We start from the raw sequence: 25,298 nt of genomic DNA on the forward strand, positions 1-25,298 counted from the left end.
TGAAAGGAAATAGTAACAGTGCATTTCATTACAATAATTCAGTCAATGTTGATAAGAATTCTAAATCTCAGTGAAAGTAGACATTTAATTTATAACACTATGACTTTTAATAATTAATTTAATTTATTAAGTCTTTAATCTAATTTGATGGAAATACTCTGTACATGTATCTCAATTACTAGTACATGTATTCATTTTGATCCTTTTCATATCTACACATTTGTAAAGATAAAATTCTCTATTTTAAAACAATCTCTATCTGATTGCTTGATTCATCTTTCCAGAAAGCCATTTCAATGTTCATCTGAAAAACTGTGGTTCTGCTGAATGTTATACATTTTATTGCATTCCGCTGACACACACACACACAGACACACAAGCAATGTTCCCGGTCAGACGTCCACTAGTCCCTCACAGGCCGCCAGAGAGAACAGGAAGCTCTCTGTGGCAGGCGCCATTTTACGTTCCTTCAGAGTTTCCAGTTGAATCACCTGTCTTCCATCGTTGGATTCCGTAGCCAGGCTCCTGAGGTTGTTCAGCAGTTCTCCCGTCTTTTTTGAAATTTCCTGCACAACATATAGAATTAAAAGTAAAAATTTTCTACAGAGGAAAATCTGGTGATTTTCTGGTGAAATGCTAGTGAATATGATATAACTGAGAAAAGGAATTAAATTCAGATTGCAGCAGTTGGATAACGTTAGGGTTTACACAGTGCTTGTGAGTGTTACCACCCCATCCAGGTCAGAATCTAGAAGTTTACATTGGTTAGTTGTTCCTCCGACACTTCCTCTGCCTCTGCACACTGTACCATGTGCTTGGCGATATCTTTGTGCAGCTTACCCATGGCAAAAGATTCTGACAAGAAAAAAAATAGCATTGTTTGAATATGTCACTAACTGACTAATTGATTTCAAATAATTTTAAGTCACAATGGTTGAGATTCAGATTACAACTTTTGCCAGATAAACATTTGAAGGAAGGAATATGCACAGAGGGGGTATAATGTCTGTCCTATTATGCTCAACAACTTATTATGTAAATTCATTTATAAAATTTATATTTGACTACATTGCACGAATTAAAACATACCATGCTCTAACAAATTTTCTTAATCAAAAAGATAGCATACTGTAGAAACACAAATATTTGTGGGGATAAATTCCATTAATTTGCCATCTAAAAAGGTTTCTTGAACATAAATTTGTTGATTTGAAATTAAACCAATGCAAAAAATAGTTACTAGTATATAAAAATTTTGTGTGGGATTTACTTTCTTTGATAATTGTGCACAATGAAATACTACATGTAGTAAACGAAATTTAATCCCCTACGAATATTTCTGCTTTTACAGTATCTGTAACTTTTTAAAATTTGTATATATTGTACCTTTGGCCTCTGGTGCTATAGAAATCTGCCCAGTAGAAGTGTTCACAAATACATCATACAGGTCTGTTCTTCAAAAGAAAATAATACCAGATATTATATCATGAAGATAATTCATAAATGAAATTTATGCCAGGGATTTCATACATGTATACTGCTTACAGTACTACATTTAATTTTCTTCATTAAAAGATGAAAATGAAACTTAATAAAATTTAAAATGGATGAAAAAAAAAATGACTTTTATTAGAATGAGGTTTGAGAGTAGAGTCTACAGCCCTTAACAAAAAAAAACCTTTGGCTGGAAAAAGTCATAATTCAAAACCTTTGAACACCTACCTGCCCTCCATTGAAGCATCAGTGACCCCTGCCACATAACTACTGGTCTGTTTTAATGTGTCCATCTCTGAGTCCTCCATTTCTATCAGAGGGAAGGCTATGCCCCAGTTCTGCCTGTGCCACACCAGGGCAGGGAGGGACCTGTAGAGAAATTGATTGATTCTGCAGTTGATTATTGATTGATTGCTTATTGATTCTTCACTGAATAAGTGTACCTGTTTCTTTCAAATTAAATTATTTTTGAAGTACAATTTATTACATGTACAAGTGAAACTCTATCATTGAAGTGATTAAGAAAAGTCTCATTGATGAATAAATACTGGTAATCTATTCTTTTTAAACAATGCAAATTTTTAAGTCTAATTAAAATAAAATTTCTCCATCCCCCATCCCCACCCTCCCCATCTACAACAATAGCTAAAGTCTCAGTAATTTTTCTTATTGAAGAGATATATAAAAAACAATTAAATGATAGAAGAATGATGAATTAATTTAAATTACATCCTGGGTCAATCAAGTGATTGTTATTGCCAATGGTTAGATAGATGACCATTACCTGACTATGGACAGTACTTGTTGGACCTGATTCTCTGGACAGTAGACCACCACCCTCTTTTTGAGAAGTAAAGCTGTGTACACAATGATGGACTCCACTCCATAGGTCAAAATAAAATCTGTCAAATGGAAATTAATACAAGTATATGGATACTAGTAAAAAATAATGGTATTCAAGCTTTATATTCTATTGAAACTATAAAAATAGGGAGTGGAGCAACCAAGGATCTCTAATATTAAATGCAACGGAGGAGCAAACATCCTCTATATGAAAATCATAATATTGTAGAATTGGATGTAAATATAGATTTCATGTACCATATAACTAAATTACATGCACAGTCATTGACAGAAATTATCTATGTTAGTTGTTTTATTGGGCTGAAGTGTGTAAGATAAAATGCTCTCCAGGACTTTCAATGACTTTTTTTAACAATAATAATAATATTTGGTTAATTTAAAAGCACTAGTTGTAAATCACTCTTTATATAATAAATGTTTTTGTGGGACTTTAATTTTGCCTCTCCTTGCTGAAATTTAACACAAAAAAATGTGAAAAGGTCAGGATAAATTGATAATCTACAGAATTGAAGATATATTTCATGTTTTATAAGTAAGTAATACATGTAGTAGCTTGAACGTGAAATTTATTGAGAACCTTCTGTGTGACAATGTGCAAACCTTTTAGCTTTGTGTTGGCATATGATCTTCTAATGTCGTAATCCTGTACAGAGAATCGCCCGTTTTCCTCCGTAGAACAGCTCCCCCTGGTGATGACACTGAGATAACTTTCCAGTAATTGTGCTGGGTTGCCAGATTTTCGGTATTTCTTCAGCAGAATCCGGCAAAGTATCTCGTATTTTTCTGGGTTGAAATCTTTGGTGACAAGAACTAGAGAAACATGTGTAACCTGAAAAAGAAAAACAATAGAATGCATCAGAGGATGTGAAGCAATGTCTATGGTTCAAGATGAAGAATGTCAAAGTTCTATATTTTGTAAACTTACATACACATGTAAGGTTTCAGATGGTCTTTTGATTAATTGTGTGTTATGTAATAACAATGTACTAAAGTCACTTAATATTTGACTTACTTAAAAAGGTATATAAAATTTCCTTAATTAATTGCTTTTAATAAATTAAAGCATAATAAAGTTATAAGGCATATTATGGCAGTCACAGTTGATACACAGAAATGAGAATGAAAGAACTGCATAACAAAAGAAAAAAAATCTGGAAATATACTAAATTTATAGACTTAAATACTTTTATTATGAATTGAGTTCTATTTTTTTTTGTTCCTTAAAAAAGCCTGAATTTTGCTCCATGTCAAGCCCATGCTTACTTTAGGGAGGTGGTCAGAATCCTCTACAACATTAGTAAAGATGTAGTACCAGGCGTGATGTCTCTGGCTGTATAGAAACGGCACCGCATTGTCCGGGGAATCGAGCTGAGACTTCCGAATAAAAAATTCTCTGTCTTCTTCACTCACAGATGGATAGGACCATGTCCATAGTACGTCTCCATTAACGTCTCTCTCTGCAAAAGTAATAATAAATCAGTTAATGAGAAGATGGTCAATCACATGATTTTTATCTGCAGGACTCGATACTTGACAGATTTTAGAATTGACTATCAACCAATCTTGACATCGTCGCAAACCATGGCCAAAATGTACGATCCTCTCCCATTCTGGCCGTGGTTGAACGAGGAGAGAATTCTTCATAGCTCATTAAAATTTTGACCAATGCGAGTAAAGCATAGTCGGAAGATGAACTTTATCGCGACCTTTCAATATCCAATCGCAGTAAAGGAAATATTTCTTGTATACTGTTGACGTCAGTTGTTGATTTCAATTGCGATGAAAACAAAACTTGCCACTGACTGAATATGACGTCACAATAGAGGGGCGTAAATATTCAAGATTACGACACTTTTTGTGATCAAGCAGCCACGGGTATAGGAGAGAGCTATATGCGGACTCCGGACCGTGGCTTGAGACGATGCAATCTTGAAGGATCACAACAATTTTTCAAAGGAAATTTAAGGTTGCCTGAATGAAATGTTTAATGTTGCAAAGTTTTTTATCATAAAAACAATTAACTAAATCTTTTACCAAATATGATTTATTAAATAGCATTTTTGTGGTGAGAAAAATACACATAAGTTATATTATAACACTAAATCTTACAGATCATGCAGATGCTGAAATATATGTAGTGATCACTGGCCCTGGGATTATGAATAAAAACATGGAGTCCAAGCTTTGTACAGAGTTGATAAAACACCATACGCAGTTAAGTTATTTAACGACTACAACAAATTTAATTCAATTTCAGAAACATTCCAAACTATTGATAAAGTGAAAGTAGAAGGGGGCGTATGATCATATCGCATATGGGTTTGTTTTCCCACTACAGTAGTAGTGTCTTGTTAAAAAACTGTTGACATCAAAGATCTTTACACAAATTTGATGAATGCAAACGTATACACTAAAAGTTACCGATCAATCCTGTCGATTTTGCACTCAAAAACTGATGTGTATTGGTCATTGTTTTCCTTGTTTCATTTTCATTTGCTAGTCCTCTTCTACTATTAAGAACCAATTTAGTAAAAAATTGCAAAAAGGATTTTTTATTTTACATTATCTTTACTTTATTAACTACACTTTATTTGTGCATAATATAATCCGAAAATAAAATGTTATCTGTATCCATAAGTAAAATACGAGTGAATATACGAATGAGTTATCTCAATGTTGATGACGTCATAAATCATTTTTCCGCACATGTGCGAGTGGTTGGAGCCATATTGGTTTCGCGGGGACCACATCTATTATCCAGGAAGAAAGTGATAACCTGGGTACAAAATTCCGGTTTTCTTTCCGCGAAGAACCACATGTCTTATTAAGCCATCATGCCAACTTACTTTCAAAGACCAGAAAACGCCCTCAAGAGGGCAAATGGTAAGAAACGTGTTTGCCTTGGGTGCACATGGTCTATCCTTGTTTTATGACGTAGTACATCCTAGCATATTGTTGGATGAAACATTCTAAAACAATGTCACAAGTTTAGCTTTTAAAAAAAGCTTAGAGAGTCAGCCAGATGATTTTTCTTCTCTGTGATAATGTTTTGAAGAATACATGTACTACGGTACTGAAAAAAATGCATTATACCGGTATTGCATGTTTTGTCTCTTAATCAAAAGAAAGATATATTATGTAAAAAAAAAATTAAGTTCAATTTTACAAAACATAATTCCAGGAAATTATAAACCAATTCGGATCTAAAGGAGTTGAATAATGGGGACATATATTTTTAACAATTTAAGTAATTCACTATCACCCTGAAAGAGTTTTTTATACATGTATTTTGCAGCATTTCAATCAAAGGCTGCTGTTTGACAACAAAGACACATTCAAGAGACTTGCCCCTGCGATATACAGACACATTGTTATTGAGAATATCAATTAAGATGTTTAAATACATGTAACCAGTACGCACATTTTCTAGTACTTTTAGATTAGAAAAAAAATTATTCAAACAGGTAACATGTAAGCTTTGTTTAGCCTAATCTTTGCCTGATTAAAGACATAGGTATTTTTATTTGAGTTGTGTGTGTACTTTAATTTGACCTAGCTAGCTGAATTTAAGCTTGAAACTTTAAAAAAGTAGAATTGAAACAAAATGTACAATACAATGACCGTGGTAAACAAATTCATTTATCAAACCTCTATAACGTAAGAAAACTATAAATCCTGAAATCTGATTGACACATTAAAAATGGTCTCATTCACTAAACAAGCTTATTCAGAGAATCTGCATCTCACACTTGAAAAAAAGTTCACAGTCACTACCAGATTATGGTGGACTATGCTTATGGTATAAAATTTGATTGTAAAACGCAAAAATGTTTCTTTTGATATATACTGGAAATGAAAGTTTTACACACACTCACACAGAGATGTGAATTTATTACCTTGAACTTTGAACGTCAAAATAAATCTATAGGTGCCTTCCTTTCAGCATAGGTTGTTGTGGTATGAAATGTCATTTATAAAGCTCAAGGGCTTATCGAGATATTGCACGGACAAAGGTGTTCAAATAGACATAAATTTGATTTCATTACCTTGACCATTGACATTTTTGCCTCAAAATCAAGAGGGTTTTCCATAGTGAGTTGTGTAAAATTTCACTACAAAAGCTCAAGGGCTTCCTGAAATATTTCACGGAATTGAAAGTGTTACAGACAGGACTACAGACAACGGACGGAAGCTGCAGACCGAAATAAAATAATATCCTCCACTTCCAGCGAGGGACATTAGTCACATTACAAACGAGCAAGCTCAGCCAGTGTCCGTTGTATGCTATAACAAGTCAGTTCGCTAAATTGCATCGGGATCGAAATGATGTAATGAAAACGAAAGTAAACTAATGAAAACTGAATAACTTCAAAATCTCTATTAATCCAATGTTTAAGATTTAAATACATAAATATAATAATACCTTTAACCTTTTACAAAAGACCTTCAATTTTACACTTTGCGATATGAATTCATACAACTGTATGCTTAACTGCGTAGAACACATTTCACGATCAGATGCGAACCAGTTTATTTACTGAGAACCAGGTTTTAAAAACTGATTACGATTGTACAAAGCTTAAGCATAAATGACTTTCTTATTTAAGTTGATTTTAAATTTACAGATAACCGTGGTGTTAAATAGGGATTTCTTTGTTTAATCTATACTGATTTTACTGAAATGAAATTAGCTAGAGTGATTTGCTTGAGAGACTACCTCCCAGAATTCCAGGTCACGCAAGGCATTGGAAGTGCAATAATTAGTCAGCCCGCGGGCTGACTAATAAGCTGCTGTAGATTGAAACACATGCAATATATGTAATCTTAGACCAGAACCTATTAAAATTAATTCAAACGTGAATTATAATCAATATTGAACGCCCTTTTAAAAAGTCTGGTACGGTAAAGTTTTGACAGTATAGCCATGCCATTAGCTTTTTGCTGCTTGAATAATACATATATTTTTAAGATTTAAGTAATTTATACAATATTTTTGTAAAGCAACTGCATTTTTGCAGCATTTCAATAAAGGTTCTTTTGTATGTAAAATGGGAAAGAGAATATTGATATACAAGACATTGTGTATTGTAGAATTCATTGATGTTGGAAAGAAACAGCGGGCTCTAGATGCTTTGTATGACGTAATCAAAAGCAAGAAACACCGAACATGGCAGAAGATTCACGAGCCGATCATGGAGAAGTACCTCCAGTTGTGTGTGGAGCTGAGGAAGAGCCACATCGCCAAGGAGGGGCTGTACCAATACAAGAACATCTGTCAGCAGGTGAGAACCCTCATTCACCCTGCATTCATATCAAAAACCAAATCTAAAAATAGAGAAACCTTGTAGAGTTATCTTATAGGGGAACAAACACAACTTGAAATGTTCACAGTCACTACTACTTTATTCATGCTTTCATTCTAGAAATTTTGAATAATTCTATTTGTTAAAAGAAATATTTTTGCAGAAAGGAACTATTTTAATATTTAAGTGAAGTCAACAAAAGAACTCAAAAGAAATAAAAAGCAAACTTGAAACCTTTGTACAGTACCTAGATAACTGGGTTGACTTTTATTTTCCCTTTTGGTTTCAGGCACATATAAATATTTACTTTCTCTTTGTGGTGTTAGGTAAACATCAAGTCTCTGGAGGATTTCAAAGCACACATGATTGGCCGATATAAACAGAATTTGTTGAGTCACACCATGTCGACATCGACGACCTTGACAACCCAGATACTCCAGAAAGGTCAGTTAAGGACAAATTTTCTCGGACTTATCCCCAAACTGATTTTTACATGCAACATAAAACCTCACAGTAATTCTGCTCTTAATTTTAAGATTTATGAAAGACAAATTCTTTATGACCTTTTAGATGACCTTCAGATTTTAATTTTGGATGTTAATTTCAGCCTGCTGTTGAAGGCGGTGAGCGGTGAGGACACTCAGGACAGGACTGACCGGGCCATCCTGACCCCGTGGGTCAAGTTCCTGTGGGAGTCATACAGACAGTGCCTTGATCTACTGCGTAATAATTCCCGCGTGGAGCGACTGTACCAGGATATCGCACAGCAAGGTGAGACAGTGCAATAATTCCGATTCGTATAGATTGAACACTTACTTGTGTATCAGCATTGTAAAAGTTATTGGATAAATTAATGTAGAGTGAACGGTTAAAATGATAAACTTGTAGACAGAAAATTGATATTGTAAGTAATGCATTTTATAAGCATTTATTGAATGTTTCTAATTAGCATAGATAACATTAACCATGATGATTCTTTTTATTACAGCTTTCAAGTTTTGTTTGAAGTACAACAGGAAAACAGAATTCAGAAAGCTATGTGATAATGTAAGGGAATTAACTCATTCATTGTAAAATATCGTATATTCTTGGTTGTTATTCTAGAGTTCAATTATTATAGATGAGGTCATGTATAATTCTAAAGAAACTATATGTAAATCTTAAGTTGATTATTTCTTTGATAGAGTGGAAAATAAACGTGTGTGTATTGTTCAAAAACCAAATGTTTGTTTACAGAAGAAGAACATGAAATACTATACCCATGCATTGATTGCATTTATTCACATTACAGCTGAGAACTCACCTGGGTCACATCCACAAACACCAGCACCAGGCGACGGCCATTAACCTGAACAATCCAGACTCCCAGGCCATGCACCTGGAGACTCGTCTGGAACAGCTGGATAGTGCCATCAAGATGGAGCTCTGGCAGGTAAGAGGTTATCTGGGCAGATGATCCAAATTCTGTTGGATACCATTACTAAAAACATATTACATTTGACTTTATTCTGTTTAGCACCTTTAGTAGAAAGCGGCTTATTGTAGATCAAGTACATTGCTAAAAGTCTTGCGCATGCATATTCATAATTGGGATAAATCAATTTCCACCAAATGCATGTTTCAGAGACACCCAGTAAAGTACATTTACAGTATTCCTAATCTGGTAATTTCAGACAAGGGAGAAATAGAATGTTTGATAAACAGAAAATGAACGTGGTTTTATGTTACTCATTATAACTGGGCTAAATCCTAATTTCAAAGGGAGGAAAGAAATTTTTTCTAGCGGTGAATGTACATGTACATTGTTTAGATTTGCTAATATTGTATATTTCTTTGTAGGAGGCTTTCAAAGCAGTGGAGGACATTCACGGCCTGATCCAGCTGTCTAAGAAATCGCCCAAGCCGTCGCTGATGGCTAACTACTACCAGAAGCTGGGAATGGTGTTCTGGAAGTCGGGCAGCGGTCTGTTCCACGCCAGCACGCTCCACAGGCTGTACATCTTATCCAGGGAGCAGAGAAAGAATCTGTCTGCCGACGAGTTACAGAAGTAAGGAGCTCTGTATTAAGGTTAAATGTACTGTTACTATACATACAGTGAATAGTTATAGTTCATTGTATGCAGTAGTAGGCAAATTGAAGATTTTGTAAGCAATGCGCAATGTGTTGGTCTGATTTCAAACGCTGATAAAAAAGGGTTGTGTTTGGTATTTTATGTTGCTAACTGAAATGTATATAACTAAATGTTGTAAAGTATATAACTATTTAAAATGTTATAATTTGTTCTCAGAATGGCCTCCAAAGTTTTGTGTGCCACCCTAGCTGTTCCTATCCCTGCCTCCAGGAACACGATAGATCAGCTGTTAGAAACAGACGAGGCCACAATGGAGAAGAAAAGGAGACTGGCCACCCTTCTGATGCTGAATACAGCTCCCACCAGGCAGTCCATGATCAAAGACCTGGTAGGTTATGCAGGATATGCTGAACAATTTAGACAAGAGTGTTTTCAAATCATTTAATTTGTTTAGTGTATATTGACTTACAAGGGTTTCCATAATAGACACATTGCATTGGGACAAATATGTAAATGTAATTAAATCATGAAAAAGCAGAACTGCGAAAGTGATGGGCTTTCACAACAAAAAAATGTGTGTAAATTAAAATATTGAAATATACAGGACTTATCTGTTATCAAAACATTTGATAGTTTTGATTAAAACTATGACCTACTGAAAATTTATACAAATAGAAGAAATTTTACAATTAATTGCAAGCAGTTCAGTTTTAGTTAGAACTAATGGTTGCTTTGTGGAGTTATTGTATCTGAATATTTCTTACAAGTCATTATTGTCCATCTTTAGGTGAAGTACAGCATTATCCAGCACGTCCACCCGGAGTTACAGAACCTGTATAAATACCTGGAGGTGGAGTTCCATCTAAAACCATTTTAATGTGAACTTCAAACAATATGTATATCAAGAGTGAAAAATCGTCATATATTCATCAGCGAAAACGAGAAAATGAATTTTGCTGCAATTTCAATATATACCAGCCCTGGAGGAAATTATTATCACCAGGGTCTTAAAACAGGTAAAAACACTAACCTAAGGGTCTTAAAACTGGTAATTACATGAACAGTACAAACATAAATCATAACACAGCTACAAAACATTAGCAGGGTCACAAAACAATTTTCTAGGTTCACTAATCTGTTAAAGAGAAGGTTTAAAAAAAAAAACAAGTCCCCCCCCCCCCCCCCCCCAAAAAACAGTATTTCTCTATACAGCTGATACAGCAAAACTCTGTTATAACGAAGTCGCTGGGACCTTTGAAATTAATTCGCTATATCTGTAATTCGTTATAACTGTATAATAAATTCATTGAATTTATATAGCTGGGGATCCAAAATGACTTCGCTATATCCGTGAATTCGCTGTATCCGTGTTCGTACTAAACGAGTTTTACTGTATTGCTGATTGTTTAACCAGGTCTCCCAGGTGTATCAGACCATTGCTTTCTCCCGCCTGGCAGACCTGATTCCATTCGCTTCCAAGTTCCGTCTGGAGAGAGTCATTGTGGACGCAGCCAAGACTCTGGAATTACAGGTCTGTTACTGTTGTTACAAGGGTCTTCAAATATATATATGTATGGACAATGTACTACCAAAAAATATCTTATTCATTTTTATATCTTTTAAGTACAGAGTAGTTCTTACTGTTACTGAGGTCTCCAAACACAGGAACAATTTAGTATTGATTACTATCTTATTCCTAGTTACTCCTAGTTATGTTTTACAAATAGTTCTGGTATTTATGTGTACACTGAAGGAATTTATGAATTTATAAACTTACTTTGAGGCTGAAATTCTTTCCATTTACATGTATGGACATGTAGATGTATTATTCAAGATAAAGGACTGAGTGTATAAACTATGTATCATCTGTCCATGTGTGGGTATAACTGTACGCTAAGTTTGTTTCTTTTAAAACAACAGGTAAGAATCGACCACAGAAGCAAGTCGCTGAGTTTTGGTACAGATTTAATGGTGGCTCAAAAAGAGGACGTTCCAGAAGGGCCATACATACAGAGCATGCCCAGCGAGGGCATACGTAATCAGCTGATCTCCATGGCGAGAGCTCTCCACCGCGCAGTGGACAGGATTGAACCTAAAGATAGAAAGGTGAGGGGTCAAATCCCAAAATGGTATAAAAGTAAACTGATTTATATGGTCCCTAGTGAAATGGTCAACATCTGCTGGGATTAAAGATCAGTAGTTTTTGATAACAAACCCATAATAACCACCACAAATTCAGTAGGAACTTTAGAATTGGTTTGTTTAGAGGAAATTTTGAAGAACAACAAGACAGTGACTTCATGTACGTAAACAAGACATGTACAATGATTCTTCATCTTACCTTAGGTACAAAGACATGAGCTTCAGGTACAGATTGCCAACAGCTACAGGATGACAGCTAAAAAGGAGCATCAGAGGATCTTACAGAGGAGACAGATTATAGAGGACAGAAAGGAGCAGCTGGAACATCTCAATGACCAGAGGGTGAGTAGAATTAATACTGGTGGGCTCAATGACAAGAAGTTAAGTAACACATTGGATGGTAGGAAGGGGGTCCCATGTTAAGAAAGCCAGGAAAAAAGGATCTAGTATCGGGCTTATCATGTTCAGGTGTGCAGAAGGGAGCTCTAAACATTCAGTTGAATGTATTGAAGGTCTGCATGTCATTATCATGACATTAAAATAATGGTCTTAAAAATATGACAGAGAAATCCTACTCAAGTTTGTGTATATACATGTATAATGTAAATATACTTCTTGTTATGAATAGGAGCGTGAAGAACAGGAGCAGATAGAGGAGCAGAGGAAGAAGGCGTACGATGCGGAGATGGCTCGACTGGAACGGGAGGCTAAAGAGAGAGAGAGACTGAGAAAGATAGAGGAGCACAAGGAAATCCAGAAAAAACACGCCATGGAGAGGATCGAACAGCTCAAAAAGACCGACATAGGGGCTAAAGTCCTACAGAACTTAGATGAAGAGGTAACTATATAACTATCAGTAACATAAATAAATCAAGACCGACATAGGGGCTAAAGTCCTACAGAACCTAGATGAAGAGGTAACTATTTAACTATCAATGACATAAATAAATCAAGACCGACATAGGGGCTAAAGTCCTACAGAAACTAGAGGAGGAGGTAAGTATACAACTATCAGTATCATAAATACATAAAGACCGATATAGGGGCTAAAGTCCTACAGAACCTAGATGAAAAGATAACTATATAACTATCAATATCATTAATACATAAAGACTGACATAGGGGCCAAGGTCCTACAGAAATTAGACGAAGAGATCTAAAAGGATTTACATGTATCATATTTTTCAAATGAAGAGGTAGCAAGTAATATATTTCTGAAAATTAGGAGAAGCTCTATTTTTAGGAAATAAATATTATGACTTAAAATATAAATAGTGGAATTAATGCTAGTTGTGGCTTTGTTGTAAAGTTAATGTGTATAAGTGAATACTGTTGTGTTTCAGGACTTTGCCACGTTAGATGTAGAGGACATCATGGCTAAGCAAGTGGAACAGTTAGAGAAAGAGAAGAAAGAACTGATGGATCGACTCAAAAACCAGGAGAAAAAGGTCAGGGCTTAAAAATACTCAGACTTGATCACTGTCAGAATTTAATATTTTATAACTTTTCAAGCATCCTTACATTCTCACATTGTAAGAAAGAAGACAGGTCCAGAGAAAAATATATCTGGCATTTGTAATATGGCAAGAAGCTTTTAAATAAACTACTGCAGATGTAATGAGAATGTTTTATAAACAAAGGGTAATGTGAAATGACTTGAATTTTAGATTGACCATTTTGCACGAGCCAAGCGATTAGAAGAAATCCCCCTATTGAAAGAACAGTATGATAAAGAGAAGAAGATGGCCCGCGAATTCTTTGAACAACAGGAAGCAGAGAAGGTTTGCAATTTCATAAAATGGCTCTTAATCATCATTTCTTTGTCAACTTGAAGGTACCTGTTCTGTATGAATACAATTGAACTTCAGTATCTTGAACTCCGATATCTCCAATACCATGGATATGTCGAAGTTATGGAAGTCCAAACCACATATTCTTTAAGTATTTTATACCCTTGATATCACAAATCCTCTGTTAAATGGAATTTTCTTTCTCACCCCCATCGGGTTCAAGATCAGAAAATTTGACTGTAATATATAAACTTGCTCTTTGTATATTAATTTCCATTTGTCAAGATAGAAAATCATTTAAAGCATGAATGATCAATCTAAAGCAAAACTACAAACCAAATTTTAAATGCAATAAAGTACATATGTTCTGTGAAACTATTTGACAAATAAGGCAACATATCATAATAATCTAAGCTGCACTGTTTCGTTTCTTCTTTATGTATAGATTGAGCAACTGAAGAAAGATCGTCAGATGGCCTTGGCCAGTCGTGATCGTCTCCAGAGGATGAAGGCTGAGAAAGAGGAATTCATGAGTCTACTGAGGGGCCAGAGGAAGGAAATATTCAAGGTCAGCAGAATTATAATTTTATTGATACCCATTTACATGTAAATCATTATGTTATACACAGTTCTCTTATTCAAGTATCTTTATATAAAGCATCCATAGTGCATTTAGATGGTAAAACATAAGCTTTTCAATCTCTGGACCTATTATTGTATGAATAGAATATTTGTGGTAAACGGAAATGACCTTCTCTGATATTTGTGACCACAATGCCTTTAGGTTACTGCAAATCTATTCTTATGTTTATTTGCGGTGTGTCAATGGGCAGAAAGGAACTTGCTGATTACCAAAGGGTTTATAGCAATCGTGTAGATCCTTTAACCCAGCATACAAATCAATAATCAGAGAAATATCTCTTAACTCCTTAACTTAATTGTTAAAAAATCCAGCAGGCAGATCATTCACAGAGTAAGTTGATTGTTTGTATATCTTTTATCATGTAGCTCGTATTTGAAAAGTGCAGTCGCCAGCTTTTATTTTTTTAAATTCAAAACAAGGTTCTATAGACTTAGATGTTCATTATTTCTATGCCTTCAGCGTTACTGCAAACACATTACTAGTTTGCAGTGTCTCAAGGGGCAGAGAGGAACTCGCTGAATACACAGGATTTATAATAACCAGTATAGATCCTACAAACCAGCAAACAAGCAAGCCCTAGAAATTCTTTTTATCTCTGATACTTTTACCCTGAAATCATGACTGTTGAACAGGCCTCTGAATGATATGCAGTATTGTATGTTGTCTGCCTTGAATGTTACCATGGCAATATGATTGTTTCTATGGCGTCAAACGAGGCAAAGAACAAATCAGCTCGCTCCACAAACTATTTCACATAATCTGAAAATGGTTCACTAAAACGAGCTTACAGTATTTGTATAAAGTTAATACGAAATCAGTGTTATTTAAGGAATGACTCTAATTCTTGGCCAGATTATCGAGTATAATAGATTTTAAATGCAATAAAGTACATTTATAATCCCAAAGCGGATTATAAAAAAGGCAACATAACATATTATACTCGATAATCTGCACTGTTGAGTCATTCCTTATAATTTAATTTTAAAATAATTAAACAACTGGGGATGTAAAATTGTGTTGTTTTTATTAGTTCAAATTTACCGCGCGATAATACAACCGTAGTAACGGAAGTGATGGGAAGCAAGGGGAGGTAAAAACTGATACATAGATCTAGCAGCCATGATGCTTGTTTACATGAGGTAAGATTGAGCATTTGTTTGAAGTTAAAGGTACATTCATTAAATCTGGAATTTTTCATGAATCCGAAGGACTGGAAATGAGGGGATTGATGGATACAGATGATTCAGCTGGTTGTCAAGGGGGTGTGTCCCCATACCAACAGTCTACGCGAAAGTTTAAATTTTTTACAGGACAAAATGTCTGGTAAAAATAAAATTTTTACCAGACCAAACAATTTCTTACCAGACCGACTTTTTTTCCTTTAAACGTTAAATCCATATATCATTATGATACTGAGATTGAGAGGGTGTGGGATGGGGTTAATTCACACTGTGAAATTTAACTTTAAATAAATTCAGAGTGAAATAGACATGTTAACTATTTATAATTTTCCTTTGTAAAAGTTATCTATTTAAACAATTGTATGCATTTTTTTCATATTTGACTTATACAACATACACTGTATCAAAGATTTTCTTAAATTTAATATATGCACTTTCATTGCATATTTATTTTTCCTGAAACAATTCATTATGGTTACTCAAGTTCAATGATCATTTGAAAATAATTTCCCAACCGAATATACGTATGAGCTATCTTAATATTTTCCCAACCAAATCTACGTATGAGCTATCTATAAAGATCTCTAATCCTTGACAGAGGAAATTCGAATTAGAATAAAAACGATCATGACAGGGTTGTAATACATAAAATTCAATCAGGTATTACTGCTAAATTGGTCAAATAGAGGTTACTTGTGGGGAATTTGACCATGTGTACCTCTCTATTTAGATTTATTAGGCCTTATTTTTTATCGGACATTTGGTCCTGTATACTGAAATTTTTTACCGACCTGACCTAGATTTTACCGGTAAAAACCGACGGTCCGGTGACTTTCGCATAGACTGTACCAAACCAGATTAAACAAAATGTTATGTGTTCCTTTTTGGAAATCAACCAATGAGAGACAAGAATACAAACAGAATTAAATTATAAAGAATTATATTATACAGTTACTCATGAACATGGTTACCTGCAGCATTAATCAGGCTTGGCGTAGTCCTCGCTCTTGTACCGTCACTTCTATCTTCACATCTTAGGTTTGATATGCCTTCAATACTAGAATTAAACTTGGTAACTCCAGTCACAAAGTGAGTGTCCTTCTACTGGGCTACCCCAACCTGTTAGTTTTGGTTGAAAAGTAAAATCAAATTTCAACAAAATTGCTTGTTAAAAATTGTAAAAGCATTCAGTGAGTTGGATCAGACCTCACTCTGTTGAACAAGAGAAAGGCATTATATTTTGGCTGCCTTAAATGTGACCATGGCAATATGATTGTTGCTATGGCATCAAATGAGGCAAAGACAGAAGCATTTTGCTCCCCAAACTGTTTCACATAATCTGAAAATGGTTCACTGAAACAAGCTTACGATAATTTATATGAAGTTGTTAAAAAATAAAAGTGGCCATATTTTACATGCTCTAAAAAAAATTGAGGTCAAAATGAGGAAAGATTGGACAAGTATAGCATTTATGCAGTGTTAGTTTTCAATTCTTTGGTATAACGTTCGCTTGAAGCAGCATGTGTGGTCTCAAAAATGAAGCATTAAAAATGTTTACCTGTAGCTGTGTGAAAAAAGCATGAAAAATAGAGCATTTTTAAAAATGAAGAATTGTCTGATCTGCCTGTAGCGTTGCCTCAGGGTTACTTTGATCCTGTGGTGTCATAAAGGGCACAGAACAAACTGCTGCTTACACAAGATGTAGATTTTCTACAACTTTACATAACAGCTAACATCTAGATATTGACTTATTTAGAGGGTAGGTTTACATGTCAGAAGATACACTTTACTTAAGGGACTGATCTCTCTCAGGATTAAATAAAAGTTAAATGAAGATAAAAATTATGCTCTTGTCTAGACAAGATATGTAAGCCATAAAGTTGTTGCATCCAAGTCCTTGAATGTCAACTGCCTTGAATGTTACCATGGCAATATGATTGTTGCTATGGCGTCAAACGAGGCAAAGATCAAATTGGCTCGCTCCACAAACAGTGCTATTTCACATAATCTGAAAATGGTTCACTAAAACGAGCTTACAGTACCTAATATAAAGTTGTGAAAATATCAGTAGATGTATCTTGACATGGAAAGATGGACAATTGCAGTATAAACTCAGAGTTGTATTAGTTCTCACTGGTATCCTTATTTGTAGCTCTGTGTGTATGAAAGGACTTCAAAAACAAATGCACCCCAAAAGTAGAGCATCCCCTGGCAATGATCTTTTCTATAAAAACAGCATTCAACATGTACCCTAATGCAAATTATGTCACTTCCACTTGTCACTCACAAATGAAACAACATGATCCTTTGCAAGGGGATATTAAAGCTTAGAAATAAATGTCTGCCTGTAGCGTTGCCTCAGGGTTACTTTGGTCCTGTGGTGTCATAAAGGGCACATAGCAAAAATGCTGCTTACACAAGATGTAGATTTTCTACAACTTTACATAACAGCAAACATCTAGATGTATATATTTATGTAGAGGGTTTACATAGATGTCAGAACATACACTTTAATTTTACAATTAATGTCTATCAAGAGTGCATAAAAATTTTATGAAAATAAAAAAAATGATGCTCTGATCTTGACATAGTATCTAAGACATATTAAGGTTCGCACCTACAGATTCTTGAATTTCAACTGCCTTGAATGTTACCGTGGCAATATTATTGTTGCTATGGCGTCAAACGAGGCAAAGAACAAATCAGCTTGCTCCACAAACTGTTTCACATGTTCTGAAAACGGTTCACTAAAACGAGCTTACAATCTCTAGCCATGTAGATGTAAGTTACTATTCTTATTTCTATCAATCTTATAGGAAAATTTCTTTTTTAATTTTACAGAAAAAGTTGGTGGAATTTGAGACACGAGTGGCTGAGGAGAGGAAGAAAAGGCTGTATGAGAGAAAGGAGAAGCGAAGAGAGGAGAGGAGACAGAGGTGGTTACAGGAGAAAGCTGAGGAGGAACAGAGGAGGAGGGACGAACAGCTCAAACGAGGTAAGGTTAACTCTTTCAACACTGAGTAACTTTTATCAAGCAACCCCCAGTACACTGAGTAACTTAAGCCCTCATTAGAAAATTCATCTACCATCAGAAAAAATACAATAACTTCTTTATTAATTAAGATATTTTAATAAAAGACACATCATTGGAAAGGTAAGACATTTTTCTTTTAGATGGTATAAAATTTATATGCATTTAGAATTTATATTTTCCCAGACAAAAGCGCAGATACAAAATAATTTTTTGTATTTTAAATGATCTTATGTAATTTTTTGATAAATTTGCTGCTATGAAGTTTCAAAATCACATATGTTCTTACCATCGTTTAAAAGAGAAATTATTCCCGATTAGAATGATATGCAATGTGTCATTATTCATTGAAAAAATAAGTCCAAAAAATAAATAAATAAAAACATGGTGTTCTTGTATATTGAGAGATCTCCGGGCTTCGTAAACATGGTCCGTCTTGGAGCCTTCATAGTCCGATTCCAAGTCAAGTTTCTCCGACTACCATTCACAACAATGTTTATTACGATTATCTTTAATGTCTATGAACGTTTATAATGTCCAAGTCCCCGTTTTTATTTGAGATTTCATCGCCAGAAACATCGTACTTTTCGATGTTTACCGCCATTTTGCTAGTTTCTTTGTTTCTTTAAAAATTCGTCTAATTTTCCTTTTTTTCCCGTGATTTTTGCCATGTGGTCCGCCATTTTTGTTACAGGATGTTTATATCAATTTACCCATAATTCATAGCGAAGATTGTGCGCAGAGAATACTTTCTATTTCTAAGAATAAACATGTTGCTTTCAGTTTTGTGTCTGAAACCTCCACAACGGTCTACCGTGTTGAAAGGAAGGTCTACAGTGTTGAAAGGGTTAAGTGAAAAACGGGGGGCGGGGGGGGGGGGGGGGGGTAATATGAAACAGCTCAAAATATGAAGCAGCTCAAAGGGGGGAGGTGTTTGGAAGGGATTAAAGAGACTTAATGTAATGATTTGATACAGTGTGAAGAAATGGAATGTGTTAATCATGCTTATGCTACATTATGCTTTTTAAATGAATAAAAAAAATGTAATGTAGAAATTTGTTTATTGAAAAGTAAATGTTTCAGAACGAGAGGAGAAGGAGAGAGAAGAAAGAGAGAAGTTGGAGGCAGAGAAGAAGGAATATGAAGAAAGACTGGCCAAACTGGAGGAACAGGCCGAGAAACAGAGAAGGAGGGAGAGAGAGATAGAGGAGAAAGAAGCCAAACGCAGGATGGAGACAGACAGATCAGGGTATAATCTAACTTCTAATACGTATCTACACACAAATTACCAAGAAGCACTTCATGCTTAAAGGAAAATTCTACATGCAAGTTGAAAAGTTTAATTTTGACTCTGATTGTTCCTTTAGCGATGATCAGAGAGATGATCGCACCAGAACCCCTGGACGTCCTGGAGAGAAGCCAAGTTGGCGAGATCGTGAACGCGAGAAGGAGGACGACAGTCGAGCCTGGCGACCAACTCGGGAACCAGGAACCTCAAGCTGGAGAGAAAGGGAGAAACAGAGAATCGATGCCTGGAAGAAAGAGCCTAGTCCCACCAAAAGGTAAGACTTGTTGTTTGATAATCTTAAATGGATTACTTTATTGAAATTTCAATTCATACTTCACAATAGTTTGCAAATCATTTGGAAGATCTTTATTGTTTTTTTAAAAATCAATGTCCTTGGAAAGAAATGGCAATAAAAGAATCAATTCCAGGTTATATTTGGAGAGAACTGTGTTCATAAATATTGTGTTCTGTAGATTTGATGATGAAGAGGAGCCTAAAGGAGATAGATGGAGGGCAGGACCAAGAGAAGACAGACCCCCAGCAAGAGGGTCCTCACCACCCAGGGACAGCTGGAGAGGGGGCAGGGGTGAGGATAGAGGCCCCTCAAGGGATGGAGGTGATCGTGGTGGATTTGGAGAGCGCAGAAGAGATGATTTTGGTAGAAGGGATGATAGAGATTTCGGACGAAGAGACGATAGAGATTTTGGACGTAGAGATGATAGAGATTTTGGAAGAAGAGATGACAGAGATTTTGGCAGAAGAGATGATAGGGACTTTGGCAGAAGAGATGACAGGGACAGAGATTTTGGAAGAAGGGATGATAGAGATTTTGGAGGAAGAAGAGATGATAGAGATAGAGATTTTGGAGGAAGGAGAGACGACCGTGACTTTGGTCGTAGAGATGACCGTGACTTTGGTGATCGTCGTAGAGATGACTTTGATCGTCGTCCACCTGCTAGAGATGACAAGGATCGTGACTTCGGTGACAGGAGAGCTCCACCTAGAGAGGATCGCTGGAGATCAGACAGAGATCGCGAGGGATTCTCTGACAGAGCCCCGCCCAGGGATGACTGGGGTAGAGGTGGTGGAGGTCGAGAGGACAGATTCGGCGGAGATGATCGCCGAGGGGGAGATTCCTGGAGAGACAGACGTAAGGAGGAGGGAGAGGAGAGGGGAGGAGGAGCATGGAGAGGGGGAGGAAGAAGTGGGGGAGAAGGCTGGAGGGACAGGGCCGGGGATAAAGAGAGGGATGGCTGGAGGGGACGAGAGGACAGAGGGTCGGCTAGAGATGACCGGGGTCCAGGCAGAGAAGACAGACGCGAGGACTTCAGGAGAGGTCAGTCAGTAGTTAGAGTTGAAGGTAGTCAAGACAATTGATTAGATCCGTGCAATTTGATAATAGCAATACAGAATAACATACTGTGAAGTCAGATTGACATGACAAACATTAAGTTTATTGATAAAGATTGTAATTCAAATTAAAAATTTCATAATTCTCTAGACCTTTATGGAAACGTGTGTCTAGCAGTATGTTAGTAATTTGGATCATTATATTTTGAAGGTGATGCCCCATCAGGTCGTGAAGGAGGAAAAAGCTGGAGAGATAAGCAGGCAGACAGTGGAGGTATGTTGTGTCAAAATATAAGAATATAAGAGCAAATCTAGAAATCTCTCATAAACTTAAAGATGGAGTTGTCCTACAATTTCATGTAAAAAAAATTAAAAATAGATTTTGATGCAAAAAAGAGAAAATTGAAATCTTCAGAATTGAGTGATTTTACAGTATTTTGATGTATTTCTTGTACAGCCAAGAGGGGGCCAGGAGATGAAGATGATGGATGGACCACTGTACGCTACTGAGGAGGGAGTGAGACTTGTTACTGGAACAGCTGCAGTTATTGTGTTGTTATGGAAACAGATGGAGTTATTGTGTCGTCATGGAAACTTGTTACTAAATCAGATGGATTTATTGTGTTCCCATGGAAACTTGTAATGAAAGATTGTCATGTAAAGACCATTATTAAAAAACTATTTACTATTTATTATTCATAAATTATGTGTTGTAATGTCAAAAGCCTAACTATTGATCATGTAATATTTTGATCTGTTATATGTGATGATGCGTTTAGGGAATAGGGAACTGCATTTGAACACATTGATGTAAAAATCATGTATCTCTTGTAATAATATAAATTAAATTGAATTTTTGTCAATTTGCTTTGAATTTGAAAGATAAATTTCTGTTTGATTGAATATAAAAACCTTGACATTGAGACACTGTGACATTAATTTTGTCCATTTTCCGAGATTGTCAATGCCATGACATTGTCATAAATAGCCAATTAAAAATGTCAAATTTTTATTACTTGGTAAAAATGAATGCATGATGTCTAGTGCTATTATTAAAATTCAGCATTTACATTCTTAAGTGTTTTTCTTGTAATGTACAAGTAGACAGGTATTGTCATTAATGGCTTGTTTAAAATTGTTAACTATTGAAAGACAGCTTCTTGCGTTTATACATAATCTATTTTACATTGAAAATAAGTAGCAAGGTTTGTTTATTAAGATGGATTTTTACTATTTGACAAAATCAAGCTGTGCCTCAGTTCATAAATCTTTCTTACTGTGAAAAGAATGGGTCACATGTTTCTTTAACAAGTTAAAAATAAAGTGAATCAAAAATATATTCTAGACTATATGCATGGTTATTTTAGCTAGAACATATATACAAAAGCAATGCCTTGTTGCCATGAATCAAAATTGAAACAAGTACATTAAGTGAAATGGAATAACATGTACCCGGAGTGGTTTTTAGGTCGCGCTATCAATATTTATAGGAGGCGGGGCTATCGATCGGTGTCATTGTTGACAATCTCTCTCTCATTCGAATACGTGTTTGGAATATTACAGCGATTTCATTATGATTTTTTTTTTAAAATGTGAGGACACGCAAAATTAAAACAACATTTAATGTGCTAAATTTTGAAAACGGCACCAAACATAGTGATTTACATCTAGATCAGGTTGAAGAATACAATGTTTCCACGAGTTCACTCGCAGGTGGACATCACGTGATGAATTGTAATATTTAACAAGGTCGTAACAATGGAACGAGAAGTTTGTTTGGAACATGTTTTTTGTTAAATTAAGTGTGAGCGCACTTTTGTCTCTTCTCCTTTTAATATGACATTATTTTGTTCAATATACAACTACATTTTTAAGAACAGCCGACAAACATGCGCTGACTATGTATTCAGACGATGAAAAACAAGTGACCCTGATTATCTATTGATATTCAACAAATCTTCAGGCACCATGCCTCCGATATTTATTTATTTTACCTAGAAAAGAGCATTTTAAAATCACATCCGTACCATAAATACACAGTTAAGATATCGGGGGTTTATATGATGGGAAAAAATTAACATTGTATGGAACTTAAATTTGCGGCATTTTTTCTGGCCAGTTAAGTCCACCCATTCTTTTACCTAAACAAAAAGGTCTTTTAAAATGAATACACCTGTGAAATGTATGAAAGTCATAGCCCCACCCGATCAAAAAAGTTTCTATAAAAAATAACCCGGAACCTTCGATTACGGGGGCATAAAAATAACATTTGAGTAACTGACCATGGTACTCGATCAGAAATGTAAGCAAGTGAACAACACTGCATGTGCATTATCTTTGCTTTCGCGTAATGTTCCTCGGAATGTTTTCACTTCCATTGAGACGCCAACAGTTTGCTTTAACTCACATTACATGCTTTAAACATTTTGAAGTTGACTGTGATTTCAATTTTGTGTAGAAAAAAAATCAGTAGAATCAATCGCATCTTCTCGGGATTTTCTGACAATGTCGGGGGAAACCATTCCCAGGTTGCTTTTTGAGCTTATCGGAAAGATCCAGGAAGGTACAGTAGTTAAATTAGTTACTTTTGCACACTTGTGAAGGTTAGGCGTCGAAACATGAAACTGCAAATTATTTGTATTTTCAGATGATTTAACGAAATAGTTGATTGGTTTTACTACATTAATTGTTGTATTCCCAGATTTCCCTGTGGTGAAGCCGATCATGCGTGTTCCAGTAAAAAAGCTAACGTGGTTGCTAGTGCTTGAGAGCGCTACCAATGAGTTGAAAAATATACCTATCCATGCAGCCATTTTAAAGCTGAACACGATTCGTAAAAAAAAAAACCTGCCATTTTCGATAGGTCTCTAAGGGTCCCTATATATATATAGATCGGCTCACTTAGTCACTGTAGTCACTGGTGTAGACTGACGTATGCTATATCCAACAACCAGAAGCGAAAAAAAAATAACACGATATCTAAAAGACTTTCAACAGTTCCACAAGTCAGTGCTGTGTACAAACAAACACAAACACGCGTAACTGCAATGAATCGTCAACAAACGTGTTGCCATTCCGTGCTGATACCCTTGGAAATCAAGCAGTCAGGTTTGCGTAATGAATGTGAAGTTATACCCCGGTGCTAATATCGTCGATAGTTATATCGAAAATGGCGTATGCCTATTAACGAGACGTGTTCAGCTGTAAGCTTACCTGAGCCGAAAGCTGAAGTGAGCTTTCTGATCAACTTTGTCCGTTGTCTGTCGTCCTCAGTCGTCGTCGTAAATTTTTCACATTTTCATCTTATTCTCAAGAATTGCTAGGTCTGCTTCAACCAAGCTTAGCACAGAGTATCCTTTGATAAAGGAGATGCAAGTTTGTTCGAATGTATCACTTTTCTCTAATATAATATTAAAGCTGAACACGATTCGTAAAAGGAATCTGTACGCCATTTTTGTTCCCGAGTCTCGCTACTCTGTAGACCCCTATAAATATAGGGCAGAACTTAGACACTGTTCACGTGTAATCAATCGACACCGGTGAAGACGGACCTGTGCTATACAGAACTCGGTAGCGAGAGTGATAATGTAATACTTCGTCTAATGCAGGAAAACAAGATATCAAATAAGTCACAAGTCAGTGCAGTATTCAAACAACACAGATAAACGTAACTGCAATAAAATATAAACAAAGGTAATGCAAGATAACCAGCACGAACACGGGTCGCCATTCCACGCCGATACCCGTGACAATAAAGCAGTCAGGTGTAACGAATGCGACGAGTATACCCTAGTATTGATGTATCGTAGATAATGTTAACGAAAATGGCATATGCCTATTTACGAGTCATGTTCAGCTTTAATGTCAGACGACATGTTCCTCAAAATACCGGTATGTTCTTGTAATTCTTGGTTTTATATAAAAACTTATTCCTATTTTTCTTTCTCTTCTGATTTCTACATTGTCAAAATGATTTTAGAAATAAGTACATGAACACCAAAAATTGTGGTATAGGTCATTCAGTAGATTATCCATATAGTGGAGTGACAATCCTAGAAAAAGATGCTTAGTTTTCGAGTTTAATGGACCGGCATACCCTACGGCTGAAAGTTATATTTTATAAAAGAGACATCCGTCCTC

The 25,298-nt window shown here is 35.6% G+C and overlaps 2 protein-coding genes across 2 annotated transcripts; one reads left to right on the plus strand and one right to left on the minus strand.

Moving 5' to 3' along the window:
- Positions 1 to 133: 133 nt before the first annotated feature.
- On the minus strand, positions 134 to 4,883 carry LOC134281935 (DENN domain-containing protein 10-like). The gene is made up of 8 exons (XM_062764370.1): positions 4,780 to 4,883; positions 3,622 to 3,815; positions 2,959 to 3,187; positions 2,279 to 2,396; positions 1,723 to 1,863; positions 1,387 to 1,454; positions 761 to 855; positions 134 to 566 (listed from the first exon to the last, which is right to left on the minus strand). The coding sequence occupies exons 1-8, from the start codon at positions 4,826 to 4,828 to the stop codon at positions 393 to 395; spliced, it is 1,068 nt and encodes a 355-aa protein (XP_062620354.1). The 5' UTR covers positions 4,829 to 4,883; the 3' UTR covers positions 134 to 392.
- A 166-nt stretch (positions 4,884 to 5,049) lies between these two features.
- On the plus strand, positions 5,050 to 22,229 carry LOC134281960 (eukaryotic translation initiation factor 3 subunit A-like). The gene is given in 24 exon segments (XM_062764400.1): positions 5,050 to 5,241; positions 7,450 to 7,640; positions 7,988 to 8,045; positions 8,048 to 8,105; positions 8,269 to 8,432; positions 8,650 to 8,708; positions 8,953 to 9,093; positions 9,501 to 9,709; positions 9,950 to 10,121; positions 10,521 to 10,685; positions 10,687 to 10,749; positions 11,148 to 11,264; positions 11,654 to 11,839; positions 12,080 to 12,217; positions 12,504 to 12,713; positions 13,219 to 13,323; positions 13,543 to 13,656; positions 14,111 to 14,233; positions 18,331 to 18,484; positions 19,604 to 19,769; positions 19,888 to 20,082; positions 20,282 to 21,144; positions 21,370 to 21,432; positions 21,616 to 22,229. Coding segments are annotated over 24 exon segments (3,816 nt in total). The 5' UTR covers positions 5,050 to 5,192; the 3' UTR covers positions 21,669 to 22,229.
- Positions 22,230 to 25,298: the final 3,069 nt, after the last annotated feature.

This window comes from Saccostrea cucullata, unplaced genomic scaffold (assembly GCF_032062105.1).
Source record: "Saccostrea cucullata isolate Sc308-1 unplaced genomic scaffold, CSIRO_AGI_Scuc_v1 ctg837, whole genome shotgun sequence".
NCBI classification, from domain to species: Eukaryota; Metazoa; Mollusca; class Bivalvia; order Ostreida; family Ostreidae; genus Saccostrea; species Saccostrea cuccullata.